General features: G+C 36.0%; 1 protein-coding gene and 1 long non-coding RNA gene across 2 annotated transcripts; both read right to left on the reverse strand.

The window, feature by feature from the left end:
• Positions 1-4,355: 4,355 nt before the first annotated feature.
• On the reverse strand, positions 4,356-6,213 carry LOC104100156 (myricetin 7/4'-O-methyltransferase 2-like). The gene is made up of 2 exons (XM_009607328.4): positions 5,417-6,213; positions 4,356-4,867 (listed from the first exon to the last, which is right to left on the reverse strand). Exons 1-2 carry the CDS (start codon positions 6,200-6,202, stop codon positions 4,559-4,561), a joined length of 1,095 nt encoding a protein of 364 aa, XP_009605623.1. The 5' UTR covers positions 6,203-6,213; the 3' UTR covers positions 4,356-4,558.
• Positions 6,214-8,286: 2,073 nt separating this feature from the next.
• Positions 8,287-14,423, reverse strand: LOC138895141 (uncharacterized). Its single transcript, XR_011409348.1, has 3 exons — positions 14,270-14,423; positions 13,413-13,468; positions 8,287-9,106 (listed from the first exon to the last, which is right to left on the reverse strand). It is a non-coding gene; the product is annotated as an uncharacterized lncRNA (long non-coding RNA).
• Positions 14,424-15,795: the final 1,372 nt, after the last annotated feature.

The following is a 15,795-nucleotide window of genomic DNA, read 5'->3' on the forward strand; positions in this document are numbered from 1 at the left end:
CCTTAGCCTATACCAAAATTCACAAGTTAGTTTTGAGAACCTAAACAAGCTTGGGTCCCTTTTTGTTGAAAAATGATGAATCGGATCCCTTCTTGTCCAGAATGGGAGAGGATTAGAAACTATTTTCTTATTAACCTTAATCCACTTAGTATAGACAGAAGTATTACCCTTTGGATCCTCTTTAGCAATATCAAAGGTGTTTCTAAAGTGAGCATGAATTAAGGCAGGACAAGTATTTCTAAAGTGTCCTACTCTTCCACAATGAGTGCACATGTTATTATCAGAAATTCCTACATACTTTGAGTCAAATTTAGGGACATGTTTTCTGTAGTCAATTCCAGATTTGTTAGAGCTACATTTTTCATTCAGCCAATTCAAGGCATCAGAAGATCTATGCCATTTGCTTAGTCTAGAGAGTTCATAATTTTCCCTTTTTAGGTTTTCATGCAGGACTTTATTTCTACATTCATCATCACAAAGATTATCATTAGTAATTTTTAATTCCTTTTCAAGCTTATCTTGCAGATCACTCATTTGTCCTTTGCCATGTATATCAGGAGACTTCTCATTCTCAGAAGTAAGCTCAAGAACCTGGTTCTTAAGATCTTTGATCTGTTTCTCTAAACTAGCTTTATCAGATTCAAGCTCTTTGATATCAAGTTTGACACAAGAAAGGTTGCTTATTAGCTGATTATTTCCAGTACTCATTTTATCTATTTAATTCATTAAGGTCACAATTATGTCCATCAATTGCTTTTTGGACATAGCATGAATATTTTCTTTCAAATCAGATATACTTACCTGGTTTGCTTCATCTTCAATTTCTGAATCACTCATGGCCATCATTCATATCACTCTTTCCTCTGTTTTGGATTCTTCAATCTCCATCAAATCCACGTCGATGTTTTCATTACCAAAGTCAGTTTCCAAGGTCCTCCATATATCATGAGCAGAGATGCAAGAGGACACTCTGAGAAAAGTGTTTATAGATAGGCTTCTATAGAGAAAGTCCTTTGCTTTAGCATTTTTTTGAACTAGCTGACGATCTTCCTCATTGTATTCCTCTTCGCTTTTGTTGCACTTGTTACCTTCACTATCCAATTTGGTCGGGAGAATTGGTCCATGACTGACAATCACCCATAGGTCAAAGTCAGTAGCCTGAATAAATGTTTCCATACGTAGCTTCGATTCATCATAGTGGTGTTCATTAAACAAATGAGGTCTTTCAATGTACATTCCAAGCTGTACTAGGGGTTCTGTCTTCATAGCTTGGTGTTCATCAATCACATCATAAAGACTTATGGCCTCATCCTCCCTTTCTTCCTCTTGATCACTTCCACTGTCCTCATATGCTGCCAAGAATGCCTGCTTTATTGCTTCAGTAAATCCTTTGCCTAGGAATTTTTCTTTGTTGGAACCCTTCTCTCATCTTCTCCCATTTCTCTTTTTCTGCTTGTTCTTTCCTCCGCTTAATTTTCCACATTGGGCAGTCCTTGACTATGTGATCTAGCTTGCCACATTTGTAGCACCCATCATAGTTAGCTTTGTCGATCTGCTTGGGCGTATTACTCATCTCTCTCTTGGATGCACTTTTGGAATTCTTTATGAACCTCTTGAACTTGGCAAACATTGCTAGATCAGGATCATCGTAGTCAGATTTATCATCCTCAGACACTTTAAGAACCAAGGCCTTATCCTTATTTGGTTCTTTCTTGCGCAGTTCTATCTTTCTCATTTCATAAGTTTTTAAGTTTCCAACCAACTCATCAAGTGAGATTTTGTCCAATTCCTTGGCTTTCTGGATTGCAGTGACTTTTGATTCCTATGAAGCTGGAAGGATTCTTAGAACTTTGCTAACCAACTCTTCTGAGGTAAACACCTTTCCAAGTGATTTCAGTTAATTGGTTATTATAGTGAACCTAGTCATCATATCCTGGATGGGCTTAGACTCCTTCATGGAGAAAAGCTCATAGTTTCTCATGAGTAGCTCAATCCTTGATCTCTTTACTTGGTTTGTTCCTTTATGAACAGTTTGGAGTGCATCCCATATCTGCTTCGCATTAGAGTACACAGAAATTCTATTGTACTCATAAGAACCAAGTCCACAAATAATGATTTTCTTAGCCTTTGCATTCTTCTCCATTATTCTGAAATCTGCTGCCACAAATTCGGAGGGGTCCTTAGGATCTGTTTCATTTTGTGCATTTTATTTAGTAGGAATCAAAGGACCTTGGTTCACTATGGTCCATAGTTCATAGTCTTCAGCTGTCAGGAAGTCTTCCATTCTTGCTTTCCACCAACTTTAATATTTTCCATTGAACAGGGGTGGGTGGTGTCCTGATAGTTGATTGTCCTTCATTAATTTCGGTGGAGCACTCATCTTGCTTCCAAGATCTCTGTAGGTATTAGCCGTATAAATGAGAGAACCTGCTCTGATACCAATTGTTTGTTTGAGTGCCCGTATAGATTACTAAAGAACTTGGTTCTTTACCGTGTTCCTTAAGCATAAAGTAAACAAGCAATAAAATGAACACACCGATTTTTACATGGAAAATCACCCAGCTCAAAAGGTGCAAAAACTATGACCTACCACGTAGGATTTTTAACTCCAACTCCACTAGAACAATAAGCCAAAATATATCAATTACAAGACTGTAATTAAATACTCTTTAGTACTCCTACTACTCCTATTTGATTCACAAGTTACTCTAACTTGTAAAGTAAAATACTCATTCCAACTCATTAATTTTTTATGACACTTGATTACAACTCAATTTCCTAAAACACATTCAATAGACTGACTCAAGAAGAATACAATGCAAGTACTCAACACAAGTAAATGACTTGTGCATCTTAAGTTGATGTGTAAAAGGATAGTTCAGAAGTCCAAAGTCGATCCTATTTAAAACACAACTTGAGATCTTCTAGGAGTCCTATTCATAGTCAGCTTCCTCTTTGATAGGACTCCTACTGTTCCAAGAATTCCACAAGCTTTGGGACTTTTGTCTCTGACTGAATTATCCGTATCTTCTTGAGCAACGACCCTTATCACTTATAACAACTATCTTCCACCAAACTCGGACCTGGGTAACTTTGAGATAAAGTTACTGTCTTGTACAGACGTACACGTATCAATCACGAGGAGCAGATTCTTTCTCCTGAGGAGTTGGTTCTTCACAATAGTTAAGCAGCTACGTTGAGAACCTGGTTCTTTGAATATTTTGTCATACTTTGTTAATCATCAAAACTTCAATACTCAACAATATCTATCTTCTTGATTATATATTTGTTAGGATCAATGTTCCAAACTAGTGAGGAACTCGACAAAGCAAAACAACAAAGACAATAACAAAACTATAAGGAGTCGTTTGGTAGGATGCATTAGGTAAAATAATGCATGCATTAGCTTTCTGTATTAGTAATACTTTGTTTGGTACACTTTCTGAACCTATGCATTTATGCAAGCATTAGTTATACACCCTATTTGGTATTATTCTATGCATAACTACATAAGAAACCATGGTATTAACAATGCAATGAGTTTTAATGCATGCATTAACTTAGTTAAAGACAAAATTGTCCTTCAAAATTTATGCTTGATTATAATATGCTATTATATTAATGCAAGTTTGAAATAATCCAAAAAGTAAGAAATAAAATTATATCCCTCGTAAATAAATAAATACTTAGCATATTTTTTTTTTATAAATAAATATTAAGTTCGATACTATAATATAGGTAGACAAATCAAATAATTTTTTAAAACCTTTTTTATATAAAAATATTCCTCAATATATGTTTTTTTTAAAGTTATGGACGGGTTATGAGGGTATTTTTGTAAACAAATAATTTTTTTTAAAATTGTGCAATGCTTTAATATATCAAACCAAATAATGGATAAGAAATATGTCAGCATAACTAATGCCAACATTACTAATATACCTTATTCAATATTATTCTTATACACTACCATACGACCCCTAAGAGTTGATAAATAGTTTATGTGGTTCAAACGATTAAACCTACATAGCATGCCATGACGAATAAATTTATCATATATATGCCACTCAGAATGCTAAGATATATACCGCTCTGATGGTAATGAAGAATTTCCCAATATTTTTCTCAATTCATTAGAATTACATAACCAATGAGAATGGAGCCAGTTAGTTTATTAGCAAGGTTAATATCAAGAAATTAAGAAAGAAAAGGAAATCACATTAATATATTTTACTAATACCTATTACATCAAGATAAACATATAAATAGAATTCATAAGCTTAATGTTTATTCACAAGAGCCGGATGTAACGTTTCGGCACGGGGTTCATATTCTACTAATACAAGGCAAACATATTAATATAATTCATAAGCTTATATGTTTATTTATTCACAAAGCGAGAGGAGGATGTAGCTTAATCTTATGTATAAAAATCTACTAAAATAGCAATAAATAGCAGGTATGAACCTATAATTTTAAAAATAAATGAGTTCAATACTAAATGATGAACCATTCTGAATAATTCACGAGCATAGAATATTTGTAAGCCAAGACTTTTTCAAGGGTAGATTTCAATAAGAGACCTTGAGCCCAGAGAAGGAGTTATTTTGTATTGAGTGAAACCAGATTCAGTGAAGAGCTTCTCCCATTCCTTCTTAGTTCTCTCTTTGGCAGCAAAAAGAAGCATCATTAGCAAGTCCATATTATGTTGTGTTCGAACAAATTCCTCGTCGCTAATTAACTTTGGATCCTCCATCACCATGTCTATGATTATTACTTTCCCTCCTTTCTCCCTACATGGAATTGCCTCTTTGCATTTCTTCAGTATCTTCACACAATCTTCGTCACTCCAGTCATGCAGAATCCACTATTTAACCAAGAAAAAAGATTTGAGGGGATAGGATAAAAGTTAGAAATTACTAATTACAAAGATATAAATGTGGAAAATAATTTAGCTGTACGTATGATTAGGCTTTCTTAAAGAAAAGACATAAAGATATACCCAAGAAGGAAAGGTTGGTGTACTCAACTGGACTAATAATTTCTAAAGAAGTAGAACTAGAAGAACAAGTCATAAGGATTAATTTTAATTTAAAGTCAAAAGTCCCATATATGAGCTGTATGCCAGCTTAATGCTACTTTCCAAGAAAGAATATTAGAACAACAACAATATATCCAGTAAAAATACTACTCCGTGGGGTCTGAGGAGGATAGTGTGTACGCAGACCTTCTCCTTTGTGAGGATAGAGAGACGGTTGCCAATAGAAGAAAGAATATTAGAAATTATTCAAAAACTAACTTCATCGTTAATGTCCAATCACTACTCTTCCTTTAAGACCTATATATATAAAATTGGTAGTGTTTAAACTATGATGAGTGAGTTTTTTATAAAAGTATATATGTACACTACTTATACCTTGAGTAATATGGCATTAGCATTAGGAATCTTATCAAACATACTTCCTCCGACAAAGTCCAAGTTCCCACTTCCCTTGAGGTCGCCTATAACATGAGGCAGATCAAATACAGTACAATTTATCATAGGGAAAGCTTTGGCAATAGCAATTGCAACAGTGCCAGTGCCACCTCCAACGTCTACCAAAGACGTCAAGCCCTCAAAAACATATTTGCACTCCGTAATAAGCACATTGGCGACCAACATCGAGTCACTAGCCATTGCATCATTGAAACTTTCACCTAACTTTGGTTTTTCCACAAAATAATCCCAGAAAGATATTCCATAAGCAGTATGAAAAGCAGTAGGGGAATCATTTTGGAACCAACTACTTAATTCAAACGATGCTTTTTGAAACAATTGATCATGGTTGATCAGAAAGTGTGACCTCGTACCCGATGGATTATTCGTCACAAGAAGTCGACTCGCTGGAGTTAGAGAATAATGATTTTGATCATGTTGATTTAGAAATCCAGAATGAACTAAAAAACGCATTAAAATTGGCAAGAAGGAAACTTTCGAAAGGTGCACGAGAGGAAGTTCAGCCGAGAGATTGGAAAATGACATGGGCTTGTCATGTTTGTAGAGGATATCTGGGATGCCTAGTTGAACTGCACATTTTGCTGCTGAAGAGTTTATGAAGCTGAACATATGGTTCCAGATTTGAGCTTGAGCTCGGAGAAGATCAGTGGATCCATTCTCATTCGTTGACATTTTTAAGTTTCTTGTCTTGATTAGGTTTGTCATCTCTAATGCCACCTATGGCATGTATTTATAGAACGAAGTTGATTATAATATGTTATTTACCATATTTAGATTGCCAAAATCTTAGGTTTTAGTATAAACGCTTACTTGTAAAGTTGTTATACCCTTTTTAAAGTTATGATTGTGCAAATAGTTAGACACATCTAAATCTAGGATGGAGCTAGAGCTTCGATTACGAGTTCTGCTTGAATTGTATAGTTTTTGGTCCGAAATTTAAATCGTATATTTATCTTAAGATCCATTGGATATATATAAATTATTAATTCAGACTTCAATAACTTAAAAAGACTAAAATTTCAAACTTTGCCATGGTTCTAAACGCTTGTTGTTTGTCAAAGCATTGTACGGTATCTTTTAGACAAGGAAAAAGGGCCAAATATACCCCTCTACTTTCATATATTGTCTATATTTAACTTCCGTTGTACTATCAGGCCAAATTTATCCCTACCATTATACTATATGGTCAAATTTACCCTACAATCAGCAAACTTTTAAAATACCCCTTGATCTGTTAAGTAATCCAAAATCTCCCAAATTCCTTTTATTTAAATCACTTGTTGTTCTTCTTGGTCTACTATCTTTGAAATAATTGGCATTTACCTACTTTCTGAATTAGAGAAAAAAAAAAATAAGAGAAAAAATATTAAATAATACAACCGAATAAACAAAGTATAGTAAATTGAAAAATCTAGATTAGGTAGCTTTTCTAAATTCTAAAAGTATTTACAACATCCCAATTTTAATGAATTCGTTGCACCATATGTCTGAAGACTTTGCAAGTATTAGTGATTGAAATTGAAGTTTCTTAGAGACTTTGCATTGTCTAATTCAACTTTGCTTTAATTAAATGCCTACACATTGTGCACTTTTAAGTTAGTCGATCGAACTCTATACTAACCACACAATAACAAAATATATTTGAATATACATGTACATATGTACATGATGATCAACTGCATATAATACACAATAAATAGACCCACTAATTCTACGGTGTGTATATGATTGAAAAATAAATAAAATTCTTAACCAATTTTATTTATTACAAGAAGAGAAATGGGTGCACTGGTAATTTAAAAAAAAATTATGAATAATTTGTATAGTTTAGTAATTTTAGCATTCACATCAATAATAATTTTTTAAAATAATGGAGCAAGAAGAACAACAAGTGATTTAAATAAAAAATATTTGGGAGATTTTGGATTACTTAACAGATCAAGGGGTATTTTTAAAAGTTTGCTGATTGTAGGGGTAAATTTGGCCCGATAGTATAACGGTAGGAGTAAATTTGGACCAATAATATAACGGAGGTTAAATATAGACAATATATGAAAGTACATGGGTATATTTGCCCATTTACCCTTTATACAACTGTATAAGCAAACTATTGTGATACACATGGGAGAAGACTAAACATTCATCTACTGCCCATACAATTCAAGCTCAGGCTCTGTAAAGATTTCGTCTACTTCTATTTGATTTTGATAAGTCCCATAAGTTTGTTAAAAAGTCAAATAATCTGTTTCTTATCATGATTGGCCTAATTTCCAGCAAATGATCTTGGCCTAAGATCTGTAGGCCATCCGAACAAGTCATAAATCAGTTGAAAATCATCTAGAATATCAATTATCATGTTTTTAGATTAAAATTTTATTGTCCAAACAATTTAAAGTACTGAAAGATACTTCGAAAAGATTATTTTCACGAAACATGTTTAAACACCTTTTAATCCTCCTAAAATGTGTTATTCGACCTTTCAACTACCCCTTATAGAATATGACAAAACAATATCAAGGAAAGAAATACCAAATTAATTAAAATTTAAAGAGGGGTGGTTACAAAAATTGACTTGTCACAACGTTTCTCGATTAAACCAACTATACGTTAACCACCAAGAAGAAAAGACAACTAATTAATAGGTGAGAATTTCCTTGTAAACCAAAACGGATTGTGAGGATGAGAAAAATTTGAGTGTTTTGTAATTGTATAATTTAGTCTACAAAATACATCATCTTAACTAGAATTTGCAGAAGTGTTAGAATTATCTTCAATTGATTTCTATCGACTTAACTATATATTTTTATTTTACCGAATGGGCTTAAACAAACAAAGATTATGAGCGTATTTTAAGATTCATAGCTTATTTGTGTAAAAACCCGACCATCCAATTTGAGCCTGCATCCCAAATTGTGGTTTAAAAGGCATGAACGTAAGGTGAAAACTAATACATGAAAGAGAAGGAAGTCCAACCTAGTAAGTTGCATGATCGAAAAGAGGTTTTGCGATAGCAGTAACCCCTAAGTATTTAAGGGATCGTAATCGTGAAATTTCTAACTCTTCTTACATTGTTAGGGACTTTGATCCATCTCAATAGCCATATTTCATATAGTCGCCAACTTCTGTAAGCTTCTCTTTATGCTATTACCACCCTATTAAAAGTTCATCCACTGCATATAAATACTATTGAAAACATAATTAAGTAAATAAAAGTATTTTCTCTCTATTAGCTTAAGTTTTTAGATGAGATGATCACACACTTCAACATGGTATTAGTGCAGGCAGAGGCCCTGTGTTCGAGTCTGACCACCACCCCATATAAAAAAAAAATTCACGTGATTGACTCATCAAAAAGAATCAAGCCCGCACGTGAGGAAGCGTGTTGCAGACATAATTAAATAAATAAAAATGTATTATCTCTAATAGCTTAAATTTTTAGATAAGATTGTCACACACTTCAACAAATGTAAACCAAACATTAAATATGATTAGCATAGAAGAAACCTCTCAATTAAAGATACCTTCCAATGAATTTTATGAAACCACATTCTCCATCAACTCTTAAGCTAAAGGAGGCAATTTCATGTTCTTCTGGCTTGGAAAATCAGTCTGAAAGAAGCAAAATTAGAACAAATGAATCACTAACTTTTAGATAAAGAACATTGTATATGGTCGAAATAGATTTCGGCCTTCCTACGATCGATCGAGTTCGAGTGTTAAGAAGTCGGAATGAGATTTTTGGGAGTGGGCTCTAAGGTCAGTACTAACGAACCTCAAGCCCGAAGGTCGCTCGAGGAGGCGACTCGATAATCCTATCGAGCCCGTGACCGAATCGATCCGCAAAGCACTGCTTCGAGGTCGGAAATGCGCGACACCCATCTCGAAGGTCGAACTCGATCCAAGACCGAGTAACGAGCTCACAGACAAGAGCCGTTACAACCACGCCAACAATTAGAATCTTGGCGGGAATCAAGGAAGAGACAAGTCATCATGGGTCTTCCATTACATGTTTTATTTTATTATTTTTTGGTAATGACCCTCTTCTATAAAATGGGGAATCCTTGTAAGCTATAGTAGGTGGAACAAAAAAAAAACCACTTCCTCTAGATATTGATAGTAATCCCCTTGTGCTTGTTTTACTTATTCATTCTTTTTGCTTATTATTTTCGTTCTTACAGTCAACAATACACATATTTCCATTTCTCTACGCGATTTATATCAAATTGTATCGCATATCCTTAGAACCATCCACAGTTTGGCGCCCACCGTGGGGCTAAGGGTAACAGTGATCGTTTAATATAAACCTAAAGTACACGCCAGTTTGCAACTTCAAATCAGCAATGACTTCACCTATCGACCATGAAGCCGGCCTTCAAGATGAAACCAACAACTTGGCACCCGGGGCCGGAAGGCCACTCGATGAAGGCGTTGAGGCTCGAATCGAAGCACCCAAAATTCAAGCCGAAGTATCATTGGATGCCAATTCACAAATAGCTCTAGAGGCGAATCAGCGTTCCGAACCGGGAAGAAGCATTCAGGGCGGTACTCGATCCGTAGCTCGAGACACCCATACCATGGAGGAGATCAGAATCAGCTTACGGATGATCTTCGAGATGCTACAAGCCCAGCAAATAGCGATAGCTCAGTTGCAGAGCCAAACTCAGGTACAAAGCAGGCCGGAGCCCAATCCGCTTCGAGAAGTCACCCACAGAACGGAACCAGCTATAGAGAAGCCAAATGAGCAAGAATCGAGGACTACTCCCGAAATTACTAAATTGCTCGAGGAACTCACAAAACGAGTCGAAGCCAATGATAAAAAAATAGAAACATATAATTCCAGGGTCGACCATATCCCGGGGGCTCCACCAATGATAAAAGGGCTAGATTCGAAAAAAATTCATTCAAAGGCCTTTTCCCTCGAGTGCAGCCCCAAAACCAATCCCCAAAAAATTCCGTATGCCCGAGATACCCAAATATAACGGAACGACCGACTCCAACGAGCACATCACTTCTTACACGTGTGCCATCAAGGGCAATGATTTGGAAGATGATGAGATCGGATCTGTATTATTAAAAAAAATCGGTGAAACCCTGTCAAAGGGGGCAATGATATGGAATCATAATTTACCATCTAACTCCATTGATTCTTTTGCTATGCTTGCAGATTGCATCGTAAAAGCTCATGCCGGAGCCATAAAGGTCGAAACCAAAAAGTCGGACCTGTTCAAGGTAATGCAAAAGGATAATGAGATGCTAAGGGAGTTCGTAGCTCGTTTTCAAATGGAACGAATGGATCTGCCACCGGTCACAGACGATTAGGTTGTTCAAGATTTCACTCAAGGTCTAAATGAGCGGAGCTCGAGGGCTTCGCGGCGGCTGAAGCAAAATCTGATCGAGTACCCAGCTATTACTTGGACCGATGTGCACAATCGATATCAATCCAAAATAAGAGTCGAAGATGACCAGCTGACTTCTAGGACCATTACGAAAAAGCAAAAGTCAACCAGAGATCGATACCAGCCATATAGCGGAAACGATACTACTGCTGAGTATTCGAGGCCTCTTTAAAATCAACCTCGTACACATGGGGGATTTATCATTGAACGCATATGTGATGATTATCAAGTTCGGTGCAAAGGAAGTTACTTCATTATTTCATGACAAACAGTGTCTCAACGGGAAACGTTGTAAGGGCCAAACGATCAAAACGAACCATGCTTATATAGCTGGCCCGAGCCCTGACGCAAAACATGAACCCATGTATAATGACCTGCAAAGAAAACTTTCTTCTTTACCGATATTCTATGTTCAAGATTTATTATGCAAACAGGATCGAGTTCGAATCATTCACTCGATTGCCAAACCTACGGGCTACCTTTTTTTCGAGTTCGAGCAAACACTCACTCGACCATTAAGCCTACGGGCTACTTTGACTATTATACCTACGGGCTACATTGCATCGAGTTCGAATCATTCACTCGATTGCCAAGCCTACGGGCTACCTTTATTTCGAGTTCGATCAATCACTCACTCGACCGTTAAGCCTACGAGCTACTTTGACTATTACACCTACGGGCTACATCGCATCGAGTTCGAATCATTCACTCGATTGCCAAGCCTACGGGCTACCTTTATTTTGAGTTCGAGCAATCATTCACTCGACCATTACGCCTACGGGCTACTTTGACTATTACGCCTACGGGCTACATTGCATCGAGTTCGAATCATTCACTCGATTGCCAAGCCTACGGGCTACCCTTATTTCGAGTTCGAGCAATTACTCACTCGACCATTAAGCCTACGGGCTACTTTGACTATTACGCTTACGGGCTACATTGCATCGAGTTCGAATCATTCATTCGATTGCTAAGCCTACAGGCTACCTTTATTTCGAGTTCGGGCCATCACTCGCTCGACTATTACGCCTACGGGCTGCATTAGTTCAAGCAAAACTACTCATTTCTTCGAATTAAAACAAACACTTGATTATTTAAGCTGAAGGACGCTCGAGCCCGATAAAGCAAAGGGGACTACCCACGAGGCCCGAAGGCAACAGAGATTTAAATTCAAGCTGTCTATTTAGTTTGAAAGGCCATTTCTCTTCAAAAAAGAAGAAGAAAGATTTGTATTTACAAAAAAATTGTACAGAAGCGGCGAAAACGCCATCAGAAGTTATCCGATTCAAAGCATGTTTGGCCTCGTTGAAAAGACAGGAAGCTCCTTTGCATTCATCACTGATTGATCTTCTCCGGTCACCAAAGACCGAAGGTAACTGGCAATTCTCACCGGGGAAGAAAAAATTTGGGTATCCTCGATAAAGTCGGGGACTATAAAGACACATAAGATGATCGAGCATTACATAGGTCATGGTCGGGAAATCATCAGATAAAAACATCAGTGTATATCTGATCGAGCTGCTGAGAAATCATATCATTTCTCGCCACTTCCTTTTTCGAGAAATGAGGAGACTATCTGTATACGGTCGAAATAGATTTCGGCCTTCCTACGATCGATCGAGTTCGAGTGTTAAGAAATCGGAATGAGATTTTTGGGAGTGAGCTCTGAGGTCGGTACTAACGAACTTCGAGCCCGAAGGTCGCTCGAGGAGGCGGCTCGATAATCCTATCGAGCCCGTGACCGAATCGATCCGCAAGGCACTACTTCGAGGTCGGAAATGCGCGACACCCATCTCGAAGGTCGAACTCGATCCAAGACCGAAGGGCCCGACCCAGTAACGAGTTCAAGCTAGTATCGAGCTCACAGACAAGAGCCGTTAGAACCACACCAACAAAGAGAATTTTGCCGGGAATCAAGGAAGAGACAAGTCATCATGGGTCTTCCACTACATGTTTTATTTTATTATTTTTTGATAATGACCCTCTTCTATAAAAGGGGGAATCCTTGTAAGCTAGAGTAGGTGGAACAATAAAAAAGATCACTTCCTCTAGATATTGATAGTAATCCCCTTGTGCTTGTTTTACTTAGTCATTATTTTTGCTTATTATTTTCGTTCTTACAGTCAACAATACACATATTCCCATTTCTCTACGCGATTTATATCAAATTGTATCGCATATCCTTAGAACCATCCACAAATCTAACGTTATCCGATTTTTTCGGTAAACAAACATATTAATGATAGAAACAAAATAAAAACATAAAGCACCTCGCTTGCAGTAGACCACTTTAATTAAAAAAGAAGCAAAAATATTTTTCTCAGACAAAATATATTGCTAATGTATTATGCATAAGAAATCAAAAGAAGTTCAATTTTGTAATATTTTTAGTATCAATATACTCCTCAGATTTTCATAATGTATTCTTTAAGTTTAAAAGAATAAAAAAGGGACCAACAATGCTAGTAGACAAAGCGAGTTAATGCTATAGATTTTTAAAATGCAAAAAATCAACTTACATCGGGTGATTTTTGCAGTCTTACGACTCCTCAATTTAGAGAAAAAGTAAAATCACCTAGCAAACACCAAAAGTACACATATTCAGTATTAGTAAATGATACCCAAAATTTAATTGTTGACTAAAACATAGCAAGAAGAATAACAATAATAAGTAAATAACAATCCTACCTTGGATTTTTAGTGTGTGCAAGACGACAATAGCCAACATAATAACCCACCACGATTATAAATAAAGATAAGATAAATTAATTTTCTACTTGTCACTTCTAGAGATTACCTGTGGCAGCACAAAAAGATAAAGACAACAGAACACTCCAAATAAGATAGGTCAGACAAAATATTAAACATCTTGGCTGCCCAAACCACTTCTAAATTTCAGTCATTTTTGAGAGCTTAAATTTCGATAAGACAATTTGATTGTAGCCTAATTAGTTAGTATCGTACATATAAATTAATTCTAGCAAGAAAGTGTATACTCAGATGGACGTTCTTAACGGAATAAAAGCAAAATAAGAGATAAAAGAACACATCAATATAAAGACATCAAAATGGAAAAAAAAAAAAAAAACCTTGCGGAAGTGCTCCTTTTTCTCGACAAACTGAGATTTGGAATACTCCTGCTTCTCCGCGTAAAGATTAGTCTTTGAGTTAAAATTACGCAGAATGGCCTAAATGACATTTATAATTGTGTCACTTTGTCATGTCAGTTCCCAACCGAGCTTATGTGACATCGACATAGTTGAAGTGGACAAATTATGTGTAACACACGCGTGTAAAGAGAGTGATACTAGTAATTTTGATTAAAAATGAATTAAACTAAAAAAAGAAGTAAAGTTAATAAGTTAATCGAAATTACCACCCTTCCCTCCCAATTTTCTCCTCTTTCGCAGTTTCTCCCACCTTTCTTCGGTGTTACTGCCTCTCTTAGGAAATCTTCTGTTGCTGGTTGGGATTTTGAAAGGACGATCTTTGCAGGTGGTTAGGGAATGGTTCACGATGATCAGATAAAGAAAGAGGTTGTAATGGTAGCTATGAGGTTATTTTATTAAGGCATTTTGGATTTTTCTTCAATTTTTTTAAAAAAAATACTTTATGAGAAAATAAACAATGATGTGGAATAATCGATAAAGTGTAAAATGACAGGAAATATTAGGTTTGGGTGGCCAGTCCTACTTTTCAATAGTTTATTTTCCTATGTGGCACTAGTAATGACGTGGCGTCTTACGTGTAGGAGATTGTATTACACACACTGGTAACCTTCTGTGATAAACGTTTATTATACACAATTTGAACAAGTATAAGTATTCAATTGACAAAATAATAAGTTTGAGGACCGACATAATAAAGTGATACAAGTATAAGTATCATTTAGGCTATTCTATCCAAAAATTAATTAGAAAAGAAACGGACGTAGAAAAATCATGGCAACAACATAGAAAGAGAAAAAGGAGAAAAGCGAAAGACCAAAAACGTTAGAACACGTGTATGTAACTTCTACCACATGTTAACTGAATTAGAGAAAAGAAATCAACCACTAATAAAATAAGCCCAAGGGTATAGTACAAAACACATAAGTTTTTGTACTATTTCAAACTGCCGTGTTCGTACTCCTGCCCATCTATGTGAAACACGACCCAATATCTCAATCATAGAATACCTGTTTGCTAAGCAAGTTATCATGAGTACAGCAACTAAAGTATATAATAACTAAGATACATTAATAATAATAAAAAGTAAAATATCATAAACTAAGGGTGTACAAATCGAATCGAAAAACCGCACCAAACCGAAAAGTCAAATCAAACCGATTAAAAAATCCGACTTGGTTTGATTTGATTTGGTTTGGTATTGAGTGAAAAAATTCGAACCAACCCGACATATAAATATATAATTTTTATATAGAATTTTATTTAAAAAATGTCTAGAAATATTTGGGATTCTCTTGAGGGATATAAATTTTAATAAAATATAAAGTGCTCCATATTTATTGGACTTAAATAATGGGTTGTATGATCATTTTCTTATCAAGTGTTACTGAAATGTGTCTATCTCTTTGTTCTTCTGTAAAGACCCGATTGGTCGTTTTGAGCATCTGCACTTCGCTCGGTAGTTTGAGGCCTCAGAATGAAGTTTCGTTAGTTCAGTTGGGCGATTTTGGACTTAGGAGTGCGTCCGGATTGTAATTTGGAGGTCCGTAGTCGAATTAGTCTTAGATTGGCGAGAGTCGGATTTTTGGAAAGTTTAGCCGGGAGTGGACTTTTTGATATTGGGGCCGGATTCCGATTCCGGAAGTTGGAGTAGGTCCGTAATGACAAATGTGACTTGTGTGCAAAATTTGAGGTCCATTGGGCGTGATTTGATAGGTTTCAGTATCAATCGTAG

Source organism: Nicotiana tomentosiformis, chromosome 7 (genome assembly GCF_000390325.3).
Source record: "Nicotiana tomentosiformis chromosome 7, ASM39032v3, whole genome shotgun sequence".
NCBI lineage: Eukaryota > Viridiplantae > Streptophyta > Magnoliopsida > Solanales > Solanaceae > Nicotiana > Nicotiana tomentosiformis.

Coding starts and splice junctions, on each gene's coding strand:
- LOC104100156 (XM_009607328.4), bottom strand. CDS start 6,202: ATGACAAACCTAATCAAGACAAGAAACTTAAAAATGTCAACGAATGAG. Junction 4,868..5,416: donor CTAATGCCATATTACTCAAG/GTATAAGTAGTG, acceptor TTGGTTAAATAG/TGGATTCTGCATGACTGGAG.